The 23,561-nt window shown below is 48.0% G+C and overlaps 2 protein-coding genes and 1 long non-coding RNA gene across 3 annotated transcripts; 2 read left to right on the plus strand and 1 right to left on the minus strand.

Annotated features, from left to right (window-relative positions):
* The first annotated feature begins 3,623 nt into the window (after positions 1 to 3,623).
* LOC127322103 (subtilisin-like protease SBT4.9) lies at positions 3,624 to 7,899 on the plus strand. The gene is made up of 10 exons (XM_071825480.1): positions 3,624 to 3,752; positions 3,852 to 3,964; positions 4,077 to 4,168; positions 5,469 to 5,709; positions 5,810 to 6,311; positions 6,405 to 6,466; positions 6,564 to 6,785; positions 6,865 to 6,976; positions 7,070 to 7,268; positions 7,352 to 7,899. Exons 1-10 carry the CDS (start codon positions 3,624 to 3,626, stop codon positions 7,897 to 7,899), a joined length of 2,220 nt encoding a protein of 739 aa, XP_071681581.1.
* Positions 6,338 to 10,057, minus strand: LOC127322073 (pentatricopeptide repeat-containing protein At1g59720, chloroplastic/mitochondrial-like). Its single transcript, XM_051351023.2, has 2 exons — positions 7,076 to 10,057; positions 6,338 to 6,969 (listed from the first exon to the last, which is right to left on the minus strand). Exon 1 carries the CDS (start codon positions 9,943 to 9,945, stop codon positions 8,281 to 8,283), a length of 1,665 nt encoding a protein of 554 aa, XP_051206983.1. The 5' UTR covers positions 9,946 to 10,057; the 3' UTR covers positions 6,338 to 6,969; positions 7,076 to 8,280.
* Positions 10,058 to 16,246: 6,189 nt separating this feature from the next.
* LOC139835218 (uncharacterized) lies at positions 16,247 to 17,023 on the plus strand. The gene is made up of 3 exons (XR_011750982.1): positions 16,247 to 16,368; positions 16,470 to 16,789; positions 16,876 to 17,023. It is a non-coding gene; the product is annotated as an uncharacterized lncRNA (long non-coding RNA).
* The last annotated feature ends 6,538 nt before the right edge of the window (positions 17,024 to 23,561 follow it).

The following is a 23,561-nucleotide window of genomic DNA, read 5'->3' on the forward strand; positions in this document are numbered from 1 at the left end:
CAGCTACGACGAGGGCAGCGACGGCCCCTAGATTAGGGACTACTAGCATAGGACTAGTAGTAGTAATCGGCTCTTCTTTTGTTCTTCCTTTCTCGAGCAATCGGCTCTTCTCTGTAAAAAACCCTCTCCAATCAATGAAGAATATTTTCAAGTTAATTTTGCCGATTGTCAAACTAAGTCAACGCTCAAAGAGCCGATGGCAGCGCATCGGCCTTTACCATAAAACGCGAGTAAGGCCAAATCAGTTGCATATTCAAACGGTAACCTGCAACCCTTGTCTGAAAGAGTAAACTCAGATCCCCAAACCGCCGCTCGAACAGATCCAACTCACGGCCACGCGAATCTCAGATCTCAATCGCGCAGATTCAACTCCGTAGCGAATCCAATGGCGGAATCATCCAACGCCAACGCTACGGTCTCTGGCCTGAAGGTAATCCTCAACCGCTCCTCGCCATCCGAGCATAATGTTAGAATTAACAGCAAACACCTGAATTAATGTCTCATCCCATCATTAATTTTAGGTATCAGATATTCTGCTGCCGCATCCTTCTCTTCCAAATTATCTCTGTCTTGGCCCTCGTTCTACCGAGAGTCCTGCCCATTTGATTTCATGCGAGGCCAATAGAATTCCCTTCGTGAACCAGAATTTAGATCTAACTTCTTGGGCCGACTGCTTACGAGCCTGGCCTAATCCTCCTGAAGATTGGGTTTCATGGTACAACAGAGTATCCAAAACTCACCAAGCCACCTGGGAAACCACAGGAATAGCCGATGCTTTATCTTTATCACTGTCTCCCCTTGAGAAACATGAAAACCTTCTGAAAACCATCGGCTACTTTTGGTCTGATGCTCTGAATTGCTTCATGTTTGGCCATGGCCCCATGACACCAACTCTGCTAGATGTGGCCATGATCGCTGGTCTAGGCATTGCATCCCCAAGCCCCTCTGCTTTTATGCTGCCAAAGGTTCCTTTCACACTCTCCTCCAAAACAGAGTGTACAAACTAGGGTGCCTACCTTAGACGCCACATGAAAACCAAAGGCCCTGTAACAGAGAAAGAACACACGGCCTTCTTGAATTTCTGGTTGGAACACTTCATATTCTGTGGCCCTTCACTTGCTCCAACCAAGAACTATCTTTCCTTGGCCTATGAACTTGCCAGAGGTACCCAACTTGGCATCGGCAAACTGTTCCTTGGAGAGGTCTATCGATATCTCCAACTGATGTCTGTCAACCTGTTTTCCCAAAAGACAGTCAAAACAGGAGGTCCCTGGTGGTTTATTCAGTTATGGGCTCAGCTGTATTTTCAGAACCAGAACCCAAATTTTCCACCTTTGGCCACTTGCACCTTCCCAGATGCTAATGGGAAGCAGATCCGATGCACTAGCTACGGCCAAGCTCTATATAGCCTTCCAGGCAGCAAACTGATCCTCAGGGAAGCATCAGAGTGGTTCAGGATTTTCTTCCAAGGCCTGGACAATCCTCGCTTCTTTCCTTACAAGGAGTCTGAAAATTTTGAAAATCCAGTCTCCTTCAGGCTAGACAGCTTTGCCGATGACCCCAGCACCCGGCACTTGTATTCCATCATGATCCGTCCTTGCTTCCTTCCAGTTGGCATGAGCACCTCAAACAGGATCATCAAACCTGGTTATGAGTCTTATCAGCCGGTCGTAGTAGCCCGGCAGTTTGGTCTTGGGCAGGTGTCTCCACACTTCTTTCTTCACCACTTGACAGAGAGCAGAGCTGAGTTGCCTGATGTCCTCACTGGCCAGAGGTGTTACTCTTTCTTTGATGCTCTAGCCATTCCAGTCCCTCACAACCTCTCTTTCACCTCATCCACTGATGGTTTTGAGACCTGGTGGTCAATGTACGTACCTCCCCCCCATCAACTGAATGCGGAATCGGACCCTCAATCTGGTTGTCTTCCGTTGCCTTGGCTATTAAAATTGCCAACGTATCCGCAATCAGGTTAAAATAACATTGGTGACGATAGATCACCTTTTCTTAAGCCTTTCTAGGTCCTCAAATAATGACCTATGTCATCATTGACTTTCATAGCCACGCTCCCTCTACTAACAAAATCGTCAATCCATTTACACCATTTCGGATGAAAACCTTTCATACGCAACACCTGCTGTAAGAAAATGCCATCTAACATTGTCATATGCTTTTTCAAAATCGATTTTAATCAAAACCCCATCCATTTCTTCCAATCAAGTTCATGGATCGTCTCATGCAAAATGAGCACCCCTTCTAAAATGTACCACCCTATCATGAAGGCAGTTTGGGTGGGCCTGATAACTAAATGTGCAACCTTAGTCACGAGATTAGTGCCAACCTTAGTAAAAAAAATTGAAGCTTACATTCATCAAACAAATAGATCTATATTGCTGAATTTGAATTGTGTTTTCATTTTTTAGGAAGCAGAATGATGGTACCGTAGTTCAAGTGGAGGAGAGGTAATTCCCCTTGCTGGAAACTCTCAAACAAACATATAAGATCAAATTTAATAGCTTACAAATTTCGATAAAACTCCGCTGAAAAACCATCTGAACCTGGTGCTTTATTTTTCTTCTTTTGCATAATAGCATCATGGCTTCCTTTTCATCAAATCCGCTGGAAGAATACTATTTTCCACAGCAGATAACTGCGCAATATCTTCAATCTCGCTTTCTACCAAAGAGAAACTATTCAGGTCACCGAAAAATCCCTTGTAGAAACCAGGGATGTAGCTTTTAAAATTTGCTTGACCAATAATTGTTCCTTCCTCTTGTTGTAACTAAAAGATATTTTCTCCTATGTTTTCCATTTGCAATAAGGTGAAAGTATTTTGTGTTGTTTGCCCCCTCTAATCCCTTAAAATGCATTTTAAAGACACTAAAAAATAATCAAGGCATAAAGAAACCAAACTATCAGGAGTGATGTTTTGACTTTTGGGTGCATATGCTACCTTTATATTGAAATGTCAAAAAAATCCAATTTTCTTTTTGAAGTGTACAACTTCACATGTTACGTGTGTACAAAGTCTTTTCATGAAAAATGTACTTGACATTTGGGCTATGTAAAAAAGATAAAATTCGGTGCTAAAAATAAGGTTTTTGTGAGACATGTTTTATCTTTTTTACATCGACCTTAAAAAATATCGGTTTTCCGTGAAACTGTACAAACGTACATAAATTGTCGAGATATACATGCGATTTTTTTATTGATTTTTATATAAATTAAAAAAAAGCTGATGTGGCAGTGCAATTAAAGATTAGAAATAAGGAGATTAAACCTGATCCTTTTGGTTTAGCATAGATAGATACAATAAAAGGATGGGATTTAAATCCAACGCAGAGTACGTGCTGAACTAACCTCTCGGGCGTACGCACCAATGAGGCGATGGACACTGCAACGTTTTACCGTTTCTTCACGCACCAGAAGACACCAAGAAATGCTCCGGTGCAAGCGAAGCTCGCGAGACGACTGGACACGTACATAGCATAATCCAGTGATCCAGCTGGGACGTCGCTTGCCTGCCGTCGTATCCAAAGCTACGTTCTGCCTGCTGTACAAATACACTCACACTGTCAGTCTCAAACGTAATCCACGAGCATACGTACGGAAAAGAGAGACTAGCAATGGCCGGCGTCGCCGGCGCACTCATGGCACCCTCATTTCCCATCCTTGCCGCCATCATCTTCCTGATCTCCGCCGTGACCAGCCTGCATGCTTCTGATCAGATCGGCGGCGACGGCGATGGGAGACAGGTCAGATCAAACCTCACGGACATTCTGCGTATATGTGCACACTAACCATGCATCAAGAGCCATAAGCCCGTAAGTAATTAAGTGGAGTTCTGCGTGCAGGTATACATCGTGTACATGGGGCATCGATCGGTGGGGGAGTCGCCGTCGTCGGAGGGTAGATTAGGCTTCTCTGCTGCCCACCACGAGCTGCTCAACAGGGTCCTCGACGACAGGTCAGGATCCTTGTTACCAAGATCCAATGTTCTACTAAACCAGTGACACCGGATGAAGGAACTGGGCCTAAGTTTGTGCTTTACGTATCGTCTATATATACCTTGTTTGCAGCTCCGCTCACGAGAGGATCATCTACAGTTACCAGAGGAGCCTAAGTGGATTCGCAGCCAGGCTAACAGAAGACGAGAAACAAAAGCTCTTCAGTAATGCTCTGCCAATCACCATGCCGTCTAGATCAGAGAACTTTTTTCGGATACGTTAATGTCTGTTATTCTCACTAAAAAATCACTTTCTATTTACTTCGCAACCAACACCTAAAACCCTTATGAAACCGGAGAGAGGATTTTTTGGAACCTGGCCCCAACTGCTACCATATTTATTTTGCAAACATGGCCTTCTATTTTTAATTTTTTATCAGCATTGACACCAATCCAATTGTATAGAAGTTTCATCTATGGGACTTTTAAGGAGCATTGTACCTTTTTAATCAAATTCACCACAAATCTGTCATCATGAGACTCAAAATTTTAAGTTGACGAAGTGCTGCGCCCGAAACATGATTTTTGTTGGTATGTGGACTTCTTTCCGCGATGAAATATATTTTCATCATATAGCTATTTGGTTTTATAAATACATATTAATACTACTCCCAAGTGTAGTTACATCTTTGTCTGTTTTACAAAATATAGGACTAAGAGTATGTATATGTAATATGAAGTATTCCAATTATTCCATATATGTTGTTTTGTGCTAGAGCGCTCTCTTTTCGAGCTAATGTCTAGCTCCTTCATGTACAGTTAGACTTTTTTTTGTACAGTTCCATATTTCAATTAAAAAAATAGACAGTGGGGAAACCCGCTGAACAACTTCCAAAAAAATAAAAAATTGATGTAACTTTTTTTATTTTCAAAATGAGCCAATGAACATATTGAAATGTGTCTAGATACGTATGTATTTAGATCAAATTTGACCAAAACTGTGACAATTAATTTGGAACGAAAGGAGTATGTAAGACTATTTTGGTAGTATACTTGCAAATTAATAGGTAGTATGTATAATTATTTTACATGCTCATTTTTTTACGTACAAATATGAAGGTACTTCAAAAATATACTGCAAACTCTGGGTCCTCTTGCAGTTATTTCACGTAATGTGATTTGAAGTATCTTAGATGATATGGTATGAGTTGTATGGTAGCATATGACATTTGGGTGTAACTACGCCTAGAAATAGAAAGCATTTTACCTTTATAAATATTTTTAATTTTTTTATGTAAATTTGGTCAAAGTTTGAGATAGTTTGACTTTTCAATAAAGCTAGAAGTAAACTCTTTCATGGTGGAGGAGTACACAGTAAGATCCAGCCACCGTGGATGTAACCTTTGCTCCTTCAAAATTTCGATACAAAAAACAGTTGATTCCACATAGCTCTGTCGCTGAACATTTTGCCTAGCTAGCTCTGTCGCTGAATGTACCGAATCTCCGCATGGTTTTGACCTGGTAGGCACGGAGGGTGTGGTTTCCATCTTCCGGAGCAGGACGCACCGGCGCCCTCTAACGACAAGATCATGGGACTTCCTAGGCTTCCCTAAGACGTCAAAGCAAAGCCTTGAGCTCGAGAGAGACGTCATCATCGGCATGCTCGACACCGGCTTGTGGCCGGACTCCCCGTCTTTCTCCGACGAAGGCTTCGGCCCGCCGCCCAGCAGGTGGAAGGGCGCCTGCCATAACTTCACGTGCAACAAGTACTGCTCAGCCGCCGTTCCCTTCTTGCCATGACCATTTCTTGTTGCCATATGCAATTATGCACGCCGGTGCACTCCTAATTGATCGACGAATGCACAGCAAGATCATCGGTGCTCGCGCGTACCGTCACGGATCCACGGAGGGGCTGTCACCGGTGGACACCGTCGGCCACGGCACCCACACGGCGTCGACGGTGGCGGGCCGGGTGGTGAGCAACATAAGCCTCGGTGGCCTGGCTGCAGGCACGGCTCGCGGTGCCGTACCGGGCGCCAGACTCGCCATCTACAAGGTATGCTGGGAGGACTCGTGCAGCGACGCGGACATGCTTGCGGCGTTCGACGACGCGGTGGCCGACGGCGTCGACGTGATCTCCTTCTCCATCGGAAGCAAGTTGCCGGTCCGGTACTTCGAGGACGCGGCCGCTATCGGCTCGTTCCACGCTATGAGGGGCGGGGTGCTCACTTCGGCCGCGGCCGGGAACTCCGGGCTGGACGGCGGGCGCGTCAGCAACGTCGCGCCGTGGATACTGTCCGTCGCCGCCAGCAGCACCGACCGCCGGCTCGTCGACAAGCTGGTGCTGGGAAACGGCAAGACGATCGTGGTAAGTGGGACACTGAGACATGCTACTGAAACTTCGCAAAAGGAACATTTCGCAAGGTAGTCCCATATTTTTTTACATGTTCTTCTGATACAGGGGGTCTCCATTAATTTCTTCCCCAAGCTGAAGAAAGCTCCACTTATTCACCCAATCAACGGGTAATTGTTACAACCTTAGTAACATGAACTGATTTTTAGCTGTACGGTACGGGATCATGCTCGTATTGTTGGTTTAACATGTCGTCCAATGATGCAGTTCTTGTGAACCAGAGTCACTGACCGTGGCAGGACGGTCATACAAGGGGAAGATCTTGCTCTGCGCCTCTTGGAACAATGGCAGCGGCCCGGCCATCGTCGGCGCTGCCGGCGCAGTCATGGTCACCTACGAGCCCGACGTGGCGTGGCAGGTGACCCTCCCTGGCCTCATGGTTACCCAGGATCAGTTCAATGGAATCTTGGCCTACGTAAACAGAACCCGGTATGATTATCAGCCTAGTAGCCAGACAAATTCCGTTTTGCAGAGCTGAAATGGAGAAACATCGTGATGTTTTCTTCAGTAATCCTGTGGGCACCATCCACACCAGCGAGGCAGCCTTCGACTCTGAAGCCCCCATCGTGGCCGGGTTTTCTTCGCCAGGTCCCAACACGATTACTCCTGGGATCTTGAAGGTCGTTAGCTCATCAATCAGCCACAATCAACGGCTTATTTCGCAGTTGAGGATTGCCAGTTCTGGTGCTCATGCATTTGTATGGACGTTGCAGCCTGACCTGTCGGCGCCGGGGATCGACATCCTGGCGGCGTGGTCACCGCTGTCACTGGTGGCCGGGAGAAGCGTGGCGTACAACATCGCCTCGGGCACGTCCATGGCGTGCCCCCACGCGACCGGCGCAGCGGCCTACGTCAAGTCCTTCCACCCTGACTGGTCGCCGGCGATGATCATGTCGGCTCTCATCACCACAGGTATTCAATCAATGCGCATGCGCTCTCTCGTGTCTTTCATTCCCAAATGTAGTCACTTGCACATCGGCGGCGTGTGCTTGCAGCAACTCCAATGGACCCGTCGCGCAACCGCGGCGGCGCCGAACTCACATACGGCGCGGGGCAACTCAACCCGGCGCAGGCACGGGACCCGGGCCTCGTGTACGACGCGCGCCAGGGTGACTACGTGCGCATGCTGTGCGCCCAGGGGTACAACTCCACGCAGCTCCGGCTCGTCACCGGCTCCGACGACGCCACGACCTGCCACGGCGGCCGTAAAGGGTCCGCCGCCGACCTCAACTACCCGACGATGGCCTTCCACGCCGTGCCGGGGAAGAACTTCACCGCCCACTTCCCGCGCAGCGTCACCAACGTCGGCGTGCCAGGATCGGTGTACGTCGCCAAGATTGTAGGCTCGCGGCCTGGTCAAACTGTTGTCGCCGTTTGGCCGAGGAGGCTGGCGTTCAGCCATCTTCATCAGAGGATGTCCTTCACCGTGACGGTCTCTGGCGCGTTGCACGACGGGAACGAGTATTTCTCGGCTGCTGTCGTGTGGTCCGACGGTGAACGCCAGGTGAGGAGCCCGGTGATTGTCCATACTGTGGATGCTTAACTGGAGACTTGGATTATTGATCGTCGAGTGAAAGCATGCACTCGTGTTGAATACAGTAGTTCATTTCTCTGATGATTTCAACCTTCCTTTCTAATGATTGCAATTCCATATACAAGTGGACTTGGGGAATTACTCAAATCCAATTCATACACATTTGACCGACTGATCTCATATTTCTTATCGGGTCAATGTAGTTGTCACAAATCCTATAATATTCTGTTTAATTGACCAGTCGATCTTGACAACCTAGAACAAGAAAGAACTATCTCAGCACCGAACACTCGGTTCACTTGGCGCCGAGCGCCTACAGAGGTACACTTTCTCTTCTGTTCAATAGTCAAACAGCAGCGCAACCTCTCTGCATATATCATGGCTTAAGGATCACCAGTAGTCTTTGCAGGAACATACTCCATCCTTGAAATGGTGAAACCGAATCCGGTCTCTGACGATGATCTCGACACCATACAGCTCTGATACGAGCTTGCTGATAGTGTGGCAGTCTTTGCACACTCTCAGGTTCTTCAGAATCCGAATAGGTGCCCCGGCTCTCGCCTTGAGCAAGCCAAAAGATATGGCTAGGCGCTCGCTGTGCAGACGGAGCGCAGCGCCCTTGGTATGGTCCATGCCAGCAACCATACGAGCCTCTGATAAGTCTGGCTTGTATCCAGAGGATGCGAGCCTCTCTTCAATTTCATCCAGCTTCATGTATATCTCCTCGGATAGAGGGTGCGACGTGTCGCCTGCGACAAACTGATGAACCAAGCCGTCCATTTCGATAGAGCTGAATCCTGGTTCCTTCTTGAGACCTTCCTCGCTCATCAACCGCCGGACCATGCCGACGTCGTTCCACCGCTGCGCGGACGCATAGACCCTCGAGAGCAGAACATAGACGCCACTTACAGCATCATCAGGAACATCAAGTGCCATCTTGGCCATGGCCTCGCTGAGCTCCGACCCGGCATTCTGCTTGCAGCATGCATCAAGCAGGCTCCTCCAGATGATGGCATCAGGCCGGCAGTTCATCCCAGACACGACATCCAGGGCCTCTTGAATGAACCCAGCTCGTGCCAAGATGTCCACCATGCACCCGTAGTGCTCGATCCTCGGCCTGATCCCGTACTCGCTCACCATGATCTCGAAGTACCGTCTGCCTTCCTCCACCATCCCGCCATGGTTGCACGCACTGAGAACCGCGACGAAGGTGATGGCGTTGGGCACAACATTCTCCAGCCGTGTCATCCGATCGAACAGGTCCAACGACTCGCGCACGCGGCCGTGGTTGGCGAGCGTGAGGATCATGACGTTCCAGGACGTGATGTCCCGGTCGGGCATCCTGTCGAACACCTGGCGCGCGAGCTCCGCCGCCCCGCACTTGCCGTAGAGGTCGACGAGCGAGTTGTTGATGAGCACGTCGCGGGACACGGCCTGGCCGTGGCCGTGGCCGTGGCCCCCGAGCTCCCGTAGCAGCAGCGCGTGCGCGTAGACCCCGAGCGAGAGCGCGCCCGCGCCGGCGCACGCGCCGATGACGCTCTGCACGGTGTAGGCGTCGGGGGCGAGGCCCGCCGCGTCCCGCTGCATCTCGCGGAAGAGCTCGAGCGCGCCGACGTGGTCGCCGTTGCTGACCAGGGCGTCGATGGCGGTGTTCCAGGAGACGAGGGACTTGGCGGGGATGTGGCGGAAGAGGGCGAGCGCGGCGTCGGGGAGGCCGCAGGAGGCGTAGAGGTGGAGTAGGGAGTTGGCGACGACCGTGTGGGCCGGAGAGAGGTTGAGCTTGACGGTGAGGGCGTGGAGCTGGCGGCCCTCGGGCAGCGCGGCGAGGAACGAGGCTGCGGAGAGCGCGGCGGGGAGAGAGAAGTGCGGCGGCGGTGGGGATGGGGAGCTGTGGAGTGAGCGGAAGAGGAGGAGCGCGCGGTGGGCGAGGTGTGCGCGGCGGGAGCGCGCGAGCGAGCGGAGGAGCTGGACGGAGGAGGAGGAGGAGGAGGAGGTGGGGTCTGGGCGGTGGGAAGGGGTGATGGGGAGCGGCGTGGCGGCGAGGGAGGGGGGCATCGCGGCGGCGGTGGCGGTGGCGGTGGCGGTGGCGAGGCGAGCATGGTGATGGCGGGGTTAGTGAGGATATGGTGGCGGTGGTTTTTTGTGTGGACGGCAGCGCGCGCGCGCGCGTCGAGCCGTCGACTGATGGGCTGATCCGGGGATTTTCCCGGTGCCGATCGAGCGCGCCACCAAATCCTCCAACCCGGCCAATCTTCCGTGAACGGGGGCTGGCGTTCATGTTTCCTCCCTTTTGATTTTCACCTACTCCAGTTTTGTTCCGATTCGTGCTGGCCGATTTCACTGCAATTTTTATTGTGTTTTGGAATCTTCAATCGAATTGGTATGCAATAAATCATGGTGAAATCGTGCACTGGATCTCCCATACACACAAGAAAGACATTTCTCCAACTCAGCCAATTTCTATACTGCGTCATCTTCCTTAGCATCCCTTGATTGTGCGTCGTGAGCAAAGCCCGATGCCACCCCTGGACCTACGGTGTAGCGATGCTCATGTCGGATGAGGGGATAATCCCATCCCCGACATCATCCCTTCCTCAGTTCCAATAGACAGACACTATAACGCTATACTTAGTGTATGGTGATCGAATCTAAACTCTAGCCTCGACGCTCCTTCGGGAAGAACATCGGGTCTTAAGGACCTATATTCTCATTGCCGTCGATGCCCCTTCACTAGACAAGAAGAACTCGAAGAACCTATGGGACCAGACACCCGATTTGAGGTTCCTGACACTCTTGCCACCATAGCGGTTGGCAGCCGAGGGGAGAGCCGATGGCCTAATGCTGGAAGCCCTAAAAAACGGCTTTGTGTCACGCTCCTCCAACCATGTTACCCAAATGAATATTAGTGGTCTCCGACGCCCATAGAGATGGAGGCGATGGAAACCAATGGATCTCGGCGTGTTGTCGGTGGAGCACTGATGAGGACATCCCTACCTCACTATCACCTCCGTCATTGTCAAATGAAGATGAACCTGCTGTGAAGCTCAAGTCCAATGAAGTTCGGATTGGACCAATTACAAGGGCTTGTGCGAAGCTACTTAAACAACAGGTGAACTTGTTCCTAAACGATACTTTGATTGACCAGAATTTTATACTACCTAAGTCTCATTACTTATGTATCATCAGGTATGAGGAGGAGACAAGCATCGCACGAGGAGGAGAAGAGCAGCTGGACGTGAAGGTGGAAGTGGAGCTGGACAAGGAGCTGGACGTGAAGAAATCTCATGGACGCGCGAGGGAGGAGCGGGAGGCATGCGCGAGAGGAGAAGACGAAGTCCAGGCCGGCCCAGTACCCGGTCAGACCGGCCGCCACGCTGGCGCGCCCAGTCCCTGGCCCGGTCCGACCGGACGGCAGGCTGGATCCACCCCGGCGCCAATCGGGCGCCACGCTTATGCCAACCGGCGGGGTTACTGTAACACAATTCTCGAGCCCGGTTGGAACCCGGTCCCTGGCCCGGTTTGAACCGGCCAGCCCGGTCCCAGGCCCGGTCGACCGGCCTCCAGACCGGCCGTGTCCGAGTCTGTCTCGACCAGATCTATTCTAGGTCGGTTATTCTCATAGTTTTTCGACCAGGGGTCGTCCCGGAGGCCTATATAAGTGCTCAGGACGCCTCCCTAGCTGCTTTAGACCACGTTTAAGATAAACCCTAGTTCTTAGTTGTTTGCTTTGCAAAACTATTGAATTCCCTACACCATATTGCTTGATATTGTGTAGATCCTGATAAAGTCTTGTGTGATCTGCTGTTCCATTGGGAATTAGACGGTTGCAACTTACCGCTTCGTGGTCGGCGGCTACGTGCGCAAGTGTGTGGAGTTGCGAATATCTTGCAGGGTTGAGAGCTGTTGCATTGGCGACAGGGACCAATCGAGAGATCTCGTTGCGTCATACAAGTTATCATCCACTACGTCGTCGTGTTCCTCCGCTGCTATCACCCCGTGATCATCATCACCACCATTGCTTACTGAGAAGATCGGGCCTCCCCTTATCATCTTGGTATCAGATTTCCAGTTTTCCTCGGTAAGCCATCCACAATCCACCCCATAGTTGAGTTGTGAGTGTTTTTCCTATCCAGAAAAAGCCAAAAATATTAGGGTTAGTGTTTTCCATAGCCTTAGATTGCACTAATTTCAAGTTTTAGTTGCTTTTCGTAGTTGTTTTTGCGTATCTTTTTCTTGCATCTAGTATTTTTAGGTATTTTTAGGGTTTGAGTCTCTACTATCATCTAGTTATAGTTATTGTTACTCCGAGTCCACATAGCGTATAGTGTGCTTTTCCCAACCATAGCCACAGCCTATCGATATACGTGACTAGGAACTTCCCCAGAAGAGACTAGTTTTACCGCTCGACAGGCTGCTCATTAGGGTTTTGGTGCTTTGCATATCTTGTTGGCCATGTTATCAAGGAGTGTGTCATAAAATCAAAAAAAAAACAGAAAATTGAAAAGAAGCAAAAAGAGCTACATAGCTGCGTTACAAAAGAAAATACAAAAGGACAAAGTGAAGTGCTAGAAGAATCAAGTGAAGGCCTAAGTTTACTTTACTGCACCCGTAGTTGAGCAATCCTGTGCCTGTTTCGTTGAGCTTTGCTAGCGTCTCTCTAGTGCATTGCAATCTTTCCTCCATATAGTTGCATTGCCCCATCATATCGCCTTGTGTGAGTAGCTTTGGTTGTCTACGGTCAGCGCTAGAGCTTGTTATTGGTGCAAATAGGTAGCCTACCTACAGCCCCACATATAACCTGCTTTGTCGTGTGATTTGTTCCTATACCCTTGATATTCACTTCGCTACATCCGTGCACTAGTTATTTCTACAAGTGGTAAGCAACACTAATTTACTTTGGAACGGTAAGATCTCCTTTTCTTATCAATTTTGAGTGAGTTGTGAGAGTACCACCATATATATTTTGATTTAGTGCACTAACTTACTAATCATGTCTGCTAGTGATCATAAAATTATTAACCAGGAAAACAAGAGTGTTGCAGACCTCATCACATGGAGGGAGTTTGAGGCTCTTCGTAATGAGATGCGACGTGAATTCTGCGCTCAGGACGATGTGCTTAATGGGAAGGTTGAAGAGATCAACCAAAAGTTGGATGCTACTAATGCGACTGTCACCACAATGGCTGATCAAGTGACGGATATACAGCGCAATATTGCCGATATGCGCTTAGCTATTGAGAATTTGACCGCACAACAACAATAAGACGAAGACGAAGATCCTGAGCTTCAAGATGGCGCACACAATGCTCGTGGTGCGCCACGTGGTAATCGTCCTCGAGGATGGGCTCCGCTTGACCGCCATGGTCGTGAACATGATGAGGAAGATGGTTTGGGTAAGCCTAAGTTTTCCATACCCAAGTTTGAAGGAGAAGCTGATGTTGAAGAATACCTCACTTGGGAGCTCAAGATTGATAAGTTATGGAACTTACATCCGAACTACACTGAAGATAGGAAGATCAAGATTGCTTCTTCTGAATTTGATGGCTATGCATTGCGTTGGTGGGATGCTTTTGTTCGTAATCGTGCTGAGCATGGTGAGCAACCTATACGCACATGGCGTGCCATGAAGGAAGCAATGACTTCACGCTTTGTGCCTACAAATTACTTGCAGAATATATACGATAAGTTGACTCTATTGAGACAAGGTGTGAAGATAGTGGATCAGTACTACATGGAGATGGAGATGCTTATGCAGCGTGGCCGTGTCCGTGAGTCTCTCGAGATGACTGACAAGGTATCAACTTGTCAATGCCTATGGATTGTAGGCTAGGGTTTAGTTGGAAGTAGAGGGTAAGTAGATCTCGAAGGTTTCAGCCGGAAAGTACTCGACGAATATGAAAACTAGGGTTTGCAGACAATGATTCGATTGATTCTTCGTCCCTCGACTCCCCCTTTATATAGGAGGTGGAGCCGAGGGATTCGTGCTATACAAGTTTACATAGTCCGGGACGGTTTCTAACTCATCCCGCCAGATTACAAACAACACTTCCTATTACAACTCTATCTTTCCTTAGTAAATCTTGGACTCCCGAATCTTCTTATTCTTCGGGTATTAGGCCTCCAGTAAACCCCGGGTACCATCTTCGGCAGGCCCATTTGGGATGCCTATGTCAGTAGCCCCCGAGATTTTGCTTGAATCGTAGAATCAGGGAAAATCTCCACTGTTTATTTTTATTCGGAAGCTTTAACTTTTTATACTTCTTCACATAAAATTCTATATTGTACAGGGATAATGGTAGTTGGGGCTAGTTCATCTGACGGATCAGGTACTAGTTAACTGCTCTAGTGGCAATCCGCAAAAACCTACTTCAAAATCACGTCCCTGGACATGATCTCGGACACCGGGTGTAAACTTCGACAGGTGCCGCTTAAGGTCTTACCATTCGTCGAGTCCCGATCGAATTTATCGGGTACCTAACGCGTCCGTTAGGATTTTTCTTCGTATCTGTTGATACGGATAAAAGTAGCAGAGCGCAGTCTTTGGCGATGCCACGCCCAGCAGAACGGATCTGGGGTCTTACCTTCGCAAATTTGCGGCATTCAGAAATTGATCGCAACTTCGGCGTTCTGAGAATATATTGTCGAGTGCTTTTCCGGCTGTTGGAATGGCACATTTTATCGAGTCAAATATGACTTATACTGCTCTCCCGATGGGAGTATATGTAGAGTTAATTATAACTCGAAATATACTCTCTTGCTTTTCTATTTTTCCTTTGTTAATTTCATCGGGCACGCGAACAGCGTTCCCGATGGGAGTAGCCCCCGAGGCTACAACCAAGAACTTGTGCTTGGTTGTAGGCTCAACATTTTAGTCCACCTTGTCGCTATATTGTCATTATTTCCCAATATGATATTTTTCTTCTTCTCTCTTTTTTATCTCTCGGGTGCGCGAACAGCGCTCCCGATGGGAGTAGCCCCCGAGGCTACAGCCAAGGACTTGTGCTTGGTTGTAGGCTCCCGGAATTTCTATATTTGTCATACTCGAAAATTTACTTTTTTCCGAAGTAGCCCCCGAGCATTTGGGCAAAAACTTGTATTTGATCAAAGGCTCCCGAAGTATTGAATAATTCTTCCTGTCGCCAATCTTCTTTAACTTTTCTTATCGACATGCTTCCCTTAACCAAATTTACTTCATCCCTCTCGAATAGTCGTGATCTTTCTGCCCTGTGGGTCCATTGCTTCCACCACGTTAACACGTCGTGCAAGTGGGGGACACACGTCCTCCGCTTTTTCTGGCACACGTACAGTAACGCCTATCTCAATAAAAATACCTTTTTACCCTTGTATCTAGAAGATCTATTCTCACCATACGATTTCTTCATCCAACGGCACACTGCTTCACCCGATTCTTATATAAACCTTTCTTCAACCTCCGTTCATCCCCTCGCTTGCGCCGCTCACCTGTTCCTCTTCGCAAAACTTCTCCTGCGCCCAATCTCTCTCTGATTTTCCGCACTCACACACATTGCTCTGTCATTGCCATTGATGCCACCGCGCGCGCGTCTGACTCTCGCCACAAAGATCTCCGGAATCCAAGATGGCCGCCGAGGATCTTGAGTGGGAGAGATCCAAAATCTCCAACCAAGACACCAACATGCTGAAGAGGCTTGGCCTCAAGAAGAAGGAGGACGCCATCCGCTTCCCTAGCGAAGAAAGCTACCCCAAGCCTCCAATGGAGTATCGGGTTAGTTTTGTTGATCATCTCATCCGCGGCCTCTCAACCCCAATCCACGATTTCCTCCGCGGTCTTCTTTTTGTTTATGGGATTCAATTGCACCAATTGACTCCCAATTCCATCCTTCACATTTCTATTTTCATCACACTTTGCGAATGCTTCCTCGGAATCCCTCCCAATTGGGCTCTGTGGAAACGCATCTTCTGCCTCCGCCGCAATGGCTCCCACAACGTCACTTATAACATAGGTGGCGTTGTTATCTGTGTTCGCACTGATGTCGACTATTTCGACGTCAAATTTCTGATTCTCGTCCAAGGATGGCGCAAAAAGTGGCTCTACATTCACGAAGAAAGCGCCAACTCCGTTGAGCACAACATAGTTCCTTTCGACGGAAGTGCCAAAATTCAGCGCCGCCGCTCCTGGGATGCCGAAGCTTCCGAGGAAGAGAAAAAGGCGACAGAGGCGCTCATGTCTCGTATTCGCCAGCTTCAAAATACTCGAGGCAAAGAGCTTTCTGGTGTTCAAATCACTGCCTATTTCCTTAGGATTAGAGTGCAGCCTCTCCAGGCTCGCAAAAATCCCCTTTGGACATATTCGGTAAAAATGACGCCAACAGAATCTCCGGTGATCTTTCCACCAAGGACTTGGAGAAGTTGATTCGAAGACTTTCTCGCCTGGGTAAAGACCCAATTCCTTCCTCTTGTCGCGTGGAACCGTACAGCGCCGCCAATCCACTCCCCGAGGTATTTTGTCTTGCCGAGTTTTTACCTTATTTTGCACTTTTTCTGCACCTCATTATATTGTCATCTCTTTTAATTTTCCTTCTGGTCACTATTTTTTACAGAACCATCCTACCATGACTTCCCTTCCTCCTCTTCCGGAGGGTGGAGAAGTCGAAGAACAGGCCATCGTTGCCGAAGATACTCAAGGTTCTGCTATTCGTGAAAGTGAAGTCGCGGGTTCTCACAAATCTGCGGCTTCTCATGAAAAAGAAGTTGAGTCTGAAGCCAGTGAATCGACGCAATCCCTTCCTCCTGCTGTTTCTCCCAAGAACAAAAGGAAAAGGACTGATGTTGAAGATTCTGGCACCTCTAAGGCTGAAGAAGTTGTTCCTTCTCATCCGAAGGCAACTTACGATCTTTATGCTGAATCCCTCATCAGCTCGTAAGTCTTCTTTATTTCTCTCTATTTTTGTACTCGAAATATTTAGCTTGTCTTGCTTTTTATGCTGCCGATTTTTTGATTATTAGCGATGACGAGGAAGAAGTTCCAACTACTGACGTGGCTCCTCGGACAAGCACGTCACGTACTGTACTTGCCTCAGACACGCTAGTTGAAGGAGAAGAAACCTCGCCTCCTCAACAAAACGTCGTCACCACTACTCCGCCATCAAGCCCCCTTGCTCCTTCACCAAAAAGGGCAAGGGTTGAAAAGATTATTGAACCTGCCCTCGCTTGGGCAGTTATGTCGACTTCTGCTCCTAGATGATGTAAGCTTGTCGACATCTATATTTTCCTTATTTTGTTTTTTCACACCTTTTCTCTTTTTCATGCCGATGTTTTTCTTTCTGTGTTCACGTTGAACAGCCTATGATCAAGGATCTTCTCCGCATCGGTTCCCAATTTGTTGGGTACCGTGAATATGCTAATAGAGCCGAAGGTAACGACTTTTGTACTTGCTGTTTTTCCTTGATTTTTTACTCTTGGTGCTTGTCGCGATTTTTGATCTTTCTCCTCTCTTTTTTCATATCTCGACAGAGAAACTTGCAGAGGCTAACGAACGGGCCGACGCACTTTCTCGAAAACTTGAGCAAAGTGAGGCAGCTCGCAAGAAAGCGGACCTCGCTGCTAGCAAAGCCAAGACCGAAGCTGATGAAGCCAAGGCGAAAGCTGCTGGTGTCGAGGAACTGCAGAAAAAGCTTAAGGATGCTATAGCTGCTCTAGATGAGCACAAAGCTGCGCAAGCTTCTCGTGAAGAAGGAATCCTCAAGCGCCCGAAGACTCGTAGTCGCCGTACTTTCGGTAATTTTATCGCTCCCTTCTATTTTTAGGAGAATCTTTGTTTCTTGTCTTTTCACTAATACTTTGTTTCCTTGACAAATTCAAACAAACCAGGATTTTGACTCGACGAATCTCGTCGACGATCCGGTCCTTGACGCACTTTCCTATCTGGAGCTTCATGGGTCCGAGATTCGTGAAGGTGTATCGAATGCTAATGCAGTATTGTCGGCATTGTTCCCCTACTTCTTCCCGAAGAAGGAGGAGCCTGCGACTTTCCTCAACCTTGCCAAGATGTTCAATACACCGGAAGACCTTGGACTGAAGATGCGCCAAGAGAATATGAAGGTTGCCGTTGAAAACACTGTCGCCTTGGTTGCTGACAGTCGACAGACTATCGATCGATGAAAGTTGGCGACACCGAGCAAATAGAACAATCAAGGTGGAAGTCGCTGATCAAGGCGGCCAAGCCCAACACGAAGAAGATCTTGGCCTATCTCGGGATTAAGCCAGCGTCGACTCCTAGCTCGTCAAGGCCGGAGGTCTAGTTGCATGCCTCTGTTTTTCTTTGTTTCTTTTGCTTTTGTCGCCAAAGTAGTCGTTTAGCGACACGTATTTCCTTAGCTCCACTGTAATGCCCTTGTAATTATTCCAAGAAATTAATGAAAAATTCTATCTTTGCTTGTCGTTTGATTTTATCCTGTTTATATTTCAGTTGATATTTGATAACTATACTCCAACTTCCGCTCCTTCCAATGTGTCGCCTTCTTGTTCTCACGCGAGGAGAACTGTTGCTGATACTGCACCTGTCGACGATACCTTGTCGCAAGAACTGGACGAACTTCGATGAAGCAGCTTCGCATGCAAAGAAGCAAACACTTGTGATGATGGAACAATCTCGCAAGTCATCCGAAGCCGAAAAGTTGCTCTCCAAAGAAGCTCGCGAGGCCGTGGCTGCCAAGGAGTTTGCTGCTTCCGAGGCTGAAAAGGCGACTACTCGAGAAAATTTCATGCTCGAATTAATGAATGAAGCCGGTGCGTATATGTCGGGTATGCCTGTTTCATCCTTCCGATATCTTTCATCTTCATGCTATTGTCTCTTAAAGGTTTCCACTTCTTTGTTCCGATAGGTGCCTTTACCGATGCCGCCGCCGAGGAAGAGAGAGTAAGTGCTAGGACAAACCTCCTTGTTAATCTTTCCCTGGATCATGGTTCTTTGTTTTGGGCTACCCCGGAGAGGACCCGCCAGATTGTCAGATTTCAAGATCGCACCTCTCAAACTCGCGATTTCCTTGACTTCTGCACCAAGACCTTGTCCATGGTTTACAACTCCATGTTTCCGCGGAACGTCCAACCAAAAACTCTTCCTGAATTGATGGAAAGGTTTAAGGATGCTCGCAGTATCCATGATTTTGTCAGAGCTCAACTAGTAGCTGGCGCCAGATTTGCTCTTATCATGCTCCAGATCTGCCACTCGAAACTTGACCTTACCCAGGTTGTCGAGAAAGTTCACCAAAAGGTAAAACGTCGGAGAGTTGGTGTTGACAGGATTAATACGAAGGTTACGCCCATAGCCGAAGAAATGATTGAGGACCTGCTTCGGATGGATGCCGACTTTTTTGCCGATGGCCATTATGCCGATTTTCTTGGTGCTGCTCCTGAGGAAAACAGAGTTACTCTTGATGACATACTGAATCAAGACTAGTTATTTTCTTCTTGTAGATATTTCTTCTTTGTAATCCATGACTATATTGTAAAGCAATCATTATATTTCTCTGTTTGTCTAGCCCCCGAGTGCTTCGGTGACTCTTTATTATATTTGTATATTTGCGAGGTTTTAAACCAAGGCATATATATACTTAAGGTGAATATGAGCCCCCGAGCTTTTTACTGAGTACTATTTTGTATTTTTATTGACTCACGAGGTATTTGAATACCAAGGCAAGGTTTTTCTTTTGTCGATGAGCTATATTGAAATTCGTCGGAGCAACGATTTTGGTCATGTCGATAAAGAAGAAAAGTTATATTGTCACTATCTTTATTATATTGCAGCACCGCGAGCCCGCCTCATTAAAAACCTTCTCCGGCCCCACTCGGTGCCCCGAAAAAGGAAAAGAGTGCGTCTGAAAACTCGCGGGCGTTTCAGTACATTGAAGTTTTACAAGGACTATATTTCGACTCTAGGCGTAGAACCGCCTAAGTTGCGCCACGTTCCAGGGGTTTGGCTCCTCCACCCCTGTCTTCTTGTCCTTTATCCTATATGCTCCTCCTCCGATTACTTCCGTGACGATGTAAGGGCCAAGCCATGGTGACTCGAGTTTTTCATGACTTTTTTGCGTGAGCCGAAGAACTAGGTCGCCCACCTGAAAAGATCTTGGCCGCAAACGTCGACTGTGGTAATTCTTCAAGTCCTGTTGATATTTGGTTACCCGAGATAATACTTCATCTCGAGCTTCATCAAGTGCGTCGACGTCGTCCTCTAGCGCTCTTCTCGATGTTTCTTCATCATATTCAGCGACACGTGGAGAGTTGTGCTCTATCTCGATTGGTAGTACCGCTTCGCTCCATGAACCGTAAAAACGGAGTTTCTGCGTTGCTGTGTTTGGTGTTGTTCGGATGCTCCACAACACGCTTGGTAGTTCTTCCGGCCAGGTATGTCGAGCTTTTTCCGTGGTCCTAACAAGCGCTTCTTGATGCCATTGCAGATGATACCATTGGCTTTCTCGACTTGCCCATTGGTTTGAGGATGTGCAACCGACGCAAAGTTCAGCTTGATACCCACCTCTTCGCAATAATCTTTGAATTCATGGGATGTGAAGTTACCGCCGTTGTCTCGTGACGATGCTATAGGGCACTCCAAATCTGAAGACGAGGCCTTTACGAATTTTATCGCGGATGCTCCATCTGGTGAATTTATCGGCTTCGCTTCTATCCATTTTGTAAACTTGTCGACAGCCTACTAGCATGTACTCCTTTCCTCCTGGCCAGGATTTGTGTAACTTACCCACCATATCAAGTCCCCATTGAGCAAAGGGCCATGACAATGGTATTGGTGCTAGCTCGCTGCCGGAGAGTGAGGTTTTGCGGCAAACCTTTGACACGCGTCGCAAGTTCTTACTATGTCCTTGGCGTCCTCGATTGCTGTCAACCAAGAGAATCCTGCTCGAAAACTTTGGCTGCGCTAGCTCGACGACTTGCGTGGTGGCCACATATTCCCTCGCGAACATCCTTCGAATTATTCTTCCTTCCTCGGTGTGATGCACCTTTGCAAGACGCCTGAAATACTTCGCTTATACAATTCTCCCTTGACCACCGTGAAAGCTTTGGAGCGTCGAATTACTCGCCTTGCCTCAACCGGATCGTCGGTATTTCTTTCCTCAGATGTATGATATGTACGGCTGCATCCACGGTATTCCGTATCACCATGACCAGGTCCCGATCTTCTTCTTCGTCCTCTTGCTTTTCCTTGGTAGCCCCGAGGGTTTCTTCTCCTTCTTTTTTGATTTTGTCGACTTAGTGGATCTCTCTGTTATTTCTTCCCGAATACACCAAGGGACCGCAAGGCATTGCGACCCGATGTTTGCAAGAACATCGGCTTCGTCGTTGCTCAATCTGCTAATATGGTTTACTTCGCATCCATCGAACAACTTCTCGAGTTCGTTGTATACCTCCTTGTATGCCATCATGCTATCATTGACTGCATCACATTGGTTCATAACTTGCTGTGCCACCAGCTGTGAGTCGCCAAAGATTTTTAGTCGAGTTGCTCCAGGCTTTCGCCATCTTCATTCCATGTATGAGAGCCTCATATTCTCGCTTCATTGTTAGATGCGTTAGGGAACGTCATCCGGAGGATGTACTTCAACTTGTCGCCTTCAGGTGATATGAGTACTACCCTGCGCCAGCTCCTTCCAGCCTTTTGGACCCGTCGAAGTTCATGGTCCAAGTTCTCGATAAATCTGGAGGTCCCGTATTTTGCAACTCCATCCACTCTGCGATGAAGTCCGGCAGTATTTGCGATTTTATTGCTTTTCTTTTTCATACGTGATGTCCCGAGGGGAAAGTTCTATTCCCCAAAGGGAGACACGACCCGTAGCTTCTGGGTTGTTCAGTATATTTGACAAGGGAGCTTCATTGACCACTATGATCGGATGTGCCGAAAAATAGTGGCGCAATTTTCGTGCTGTCGTGAATACTCCATATGCTATCTTTTGGTACTGCGGATACCTTTGTTTAGATGGCGATAAAACTTCGCTGACGAAGTATACTGGCCTCTGCACGCCGTGGAGTTTTCCTTCTTCTTCCCTTTCGACAACTAGCACCGTGCTCACCACTTGGGGTGTGGCTGCGATATATAGCAGGAGGGGTTCCCTTTCTTTTGGTGCCACCAGAATTGGCGGCGTCGAAATTGTGCGCTTCAAATCCTCGAAAGCTCTGTCAGCTTCTTCGTTCCACTGAAATTTATCTCCTTGTTTTATCAAAGCGTAGAACGGCAGTGCCTTTTCTCCCAGCCTAGCGACGAATCTACTCAAGGCTGCGACTCGCCCCGTTAGCTGTTGTATCTCCTTCAACTTTGTTGGCTTCCTCATTGTTACGATAGCCTGTATTTTGTCGGGATTTGCTTCAATCCCTCTTGCTGAGACTAGAAACCCCAAAAGTTCTCTCGGGACGCCAAAGGAACACTTCGTCGGGTTCAGTTTGAGGCAGAACTTATCAAGGTTGTCGAAGGTTTCCTTGAGATCCTCGATCAGCGTTGCCCCCTTTTTTGATGTTATGACGACATCATCAATGTATACTTGCACGTTCTTCCCAATCTGTGTCGCCAAACACTTCTGCATCATCCTTTGATATGTTGCTCCCGCATTTTTTAAACCAAAGGGCATTGTTCTGTAACAGAACACGCCGTAAGGTGTAATAAATGCGGTCTTTACTTCATCTTCTTCTTTCAATCTGATCTGGTTATAACCAGAATATGCATCCAGGAAGGAAAGACGTTCACATCCAGCCGTGGAGTCGATAATTTGATCGATCCTCGGGAGGGGAAAGTGATCCTTTGGACAATGTTTATTGACACACGTAAAGTCGACGCACATGCGAAGGACCTTAGTGTTTTTCTTCGGCACCGCACAGATTTGCTACCCATGTGGCTTCGTGGAATATCTCTTTGATAAAACCAGCTTCTTGTAGTCGATTAATTTCTCGATAAAGCATGGCTTTGCGGTTTGGTTCCGAAAAACGCCGCAAAGGTTGTTTGATTGGTCTTGCTAATGGATCCAAGTTTAGGTGGTGCTCGGCAAGTTCCCTGGGTACTCCTGGCATGTCAGCTGGACACCATGCGAAGATTTTCCAGTGCTCACGGAGGAACTCGACGAGCGCGCTTTCCTATGCGATATCCATGTCGTTTGCGATAGATGTCGTCTTTTTTGGGTCTGTCGGGTGAATCTGCACCTCTTTTGAATTTTTCTCGGTACTGAAAGTTGATTCTTTGTTTGGCCTTCCAACGTCTGGCAGTACGTCATAATCAGTCATGCTTTTTGACGCCAAGTACTCAGCTTGCATCCCGAAGGTTTCTGACAACCGGTGGAAATCCTTGTCGCACTTATCGGCTAAGGCAAAGCTTCCTTTAACTGTGATTGGTCCCTTTGGTCCAGGCAACCTCCACAACAAGTATGTATAGTGTGGCACTGCCATAAATCTAGCATATGCTGGTCGTCCCAACAGAGCGTGATATTGCGACGGAAAATCCACGACTTCAAACTCGAGCCTCTCGATTCTATAATTTTCTCGGGTCCCAAACTGAACGTCGAGATTGATCTTTCCCAATGGATAACTTGGTTTCTCCGGTGTGATGCCGTGGAACCTTGTGTCTGTTGGTTTCAAGTTTGCTAAGGATATGTTCATCTTCCTCAATGTATCTGCATACATAAGGTTTAAGCTGC

Source organism: Lolium perenne, chromosome 2 (assembly GCF_019359855.2).
Source record: "Lolium perenne isolate Kyuss_39 chromosome 2, Kyuss_2.0, whole genome shotgun sequence".
NCBI lineage: Eukaryota > Viridiplantae > Streptophyta > Magnoliopsida > Poales > Poaceae > Lolium > Lolium perenne.

What these genes read in the sequence shown, in the direction of transcription:
- LOC127322103 (XM_071825480.1), top strand. Translation starts at nt 3,624, where the DNA reads ATGGCCGGCGTCGCCGGCGCACTCATGGCACCCTCATTTCCCATCCTT. An exon ending in GAAACGGCAAGACGATCGTG is followed by an intron (nt 6,312 to 6,404) that starts GTAAGTGGGACA and finishes CTTCTGATACAG; the next exon opens with GGGGTCTCCATTAATTTCTT. An exon ending in GTCGGCTCTCATCACCACAG is followed by an intron (nt 7,269 to 7,351) that starts GTATTCAATCAA and finishes GTGTGCTTGCAG; the next exon opens with CAACTCCAATGGACCCGTCG.
- LOC127322073 (XM_051351023.2), bottom strand. Translation starts at nt 9,945, where the DNA reads ATGCCCCCCTCCCTCGCCGCCACGCCGCTCCCCATCACCCCTTCCCAC.